This window comes from Physella acuta, unplaced genomic scaffold, assembly GCF_028476545.2.
Source record: "Physella acuta isolate Inbredline_101_S28 unplaced genomic scaffold, ASM2847654v3 ptg000487l, whole genome shotgun sequence".
NCBI classification, from domain to species: domain Eukaryota; kingdom Metazoa; phylum Mollusca; class Gastropoda; family Physidae; genus Physella; species Physella acuta.
In genome coordinates, this window is record NW_026732006.1 from 465,001 (window position 1) to 466,056 (window position 1,056).

The following is a 1,056-nucleotide window of genomic DNA, read 5'->3' on the forward strand; positions in this document are numbered from 1 at the left end:
TGGGTCCTGTCGGCGTCCCACTGTTTCGGGGAGAGGCTCTTCACGATCATGTACGGCGACACGGATATAGTCAAAGCCGAAGAGTTGATGGTGGAGAGATATTTTTCTCATCATGATTATAACGCCCGAACCGGAAGTGACGACATCGGGCTGGTCAAGCTGGCCGAAGGGTTGAACTTTTCTCGCACGGTGCAGCCGATCTGCCTACCCACGGGGAACTACTGGGAGGCCTCTCCGTGCTTTGTCACAGGGTGGGGCAGCAAGTCTAATGAAAAAAGAAAGAACCATCTCGCTTCCACCAAACTCCAGCAGCTTCGAGTAGAGGTCATGAACTTGACTCTATGCCAGACGCTGCGACGTTACCATGGCGACCCCGACGCCAGCAACGTTTTCTGCATGGACACACCGTCTGGGGTGGGGTTAGGTGCTGACGACTCCGGCGGGCCGTTGAGTTGCCGGAAGAACGGCCGGTACTACCTGGTCGGGTTTGTGAACAAGGGGGACCCAGTGGCGTACGAAAGTCTCCCCAGCACCTTCCTACCACTGGCCAAGTACGTCCAGTGGATCGCTGATACAATCAAAAACAATTCTTAGTCTGAATTCCACTCTTTGATTAATTATTTCTTTAGTGTAATTAATTTCTTACAGCTACCTAGGTTTGTAGAACCCTAAAATATTTTTTTTAAATTATTATGTTTAGTTGTAAAGCTTCGTCGGAGCTGTGTTAGAAGAGATTCCCTCCAACACAATAAAAAAAATACGTGCTAACATGTTATGCGCCATAAAGGCCGTTGACTGCGATTTCAGACTGCTTTTCTTTTTGTATTTGCTTCCGTAACCTTCGTCCAACCAAGGGCAAACTGCATTGTGTTTGATAGAGGAGTTGTTTCTCCTAGAAGAGTTAGGGCAAATGTTAGGATAAGTAGAGAAATGTTCGTAGTAATCGATTAGTTACCGCACTTGATAAATTAATAAAACGAGATTTTATCTAATACTCATAACTATTAACTTTACAAATAAATATGAGACGAATCTTTATAGAGATGATAATCCCAC

At 45.5% G+C, this 1,056-nt stretch overlaps 1 protein-coding gene across 1 annotated transcript in view; it reads left to right on the forward strand.

Annotated features, from left to right (window-relative positions):
- Window positions 1-1,056, forward strand: part of LOC131944277 (chymotrypsinogen A-like) — a 2,722-nt gene extending 1,666 nt beyond the window's left edge. The window contains exon 2 of the mRNA XM_059304831.1: window positions 1-1,056. This exon is cut by the window's left edge and continues 312 nt beyond it. Coding sequence (XP_059160814.1) covers window positions 1-594 — 594 coding nt within the window. The 3' untranslated portion in view covers window positions 595-1,056.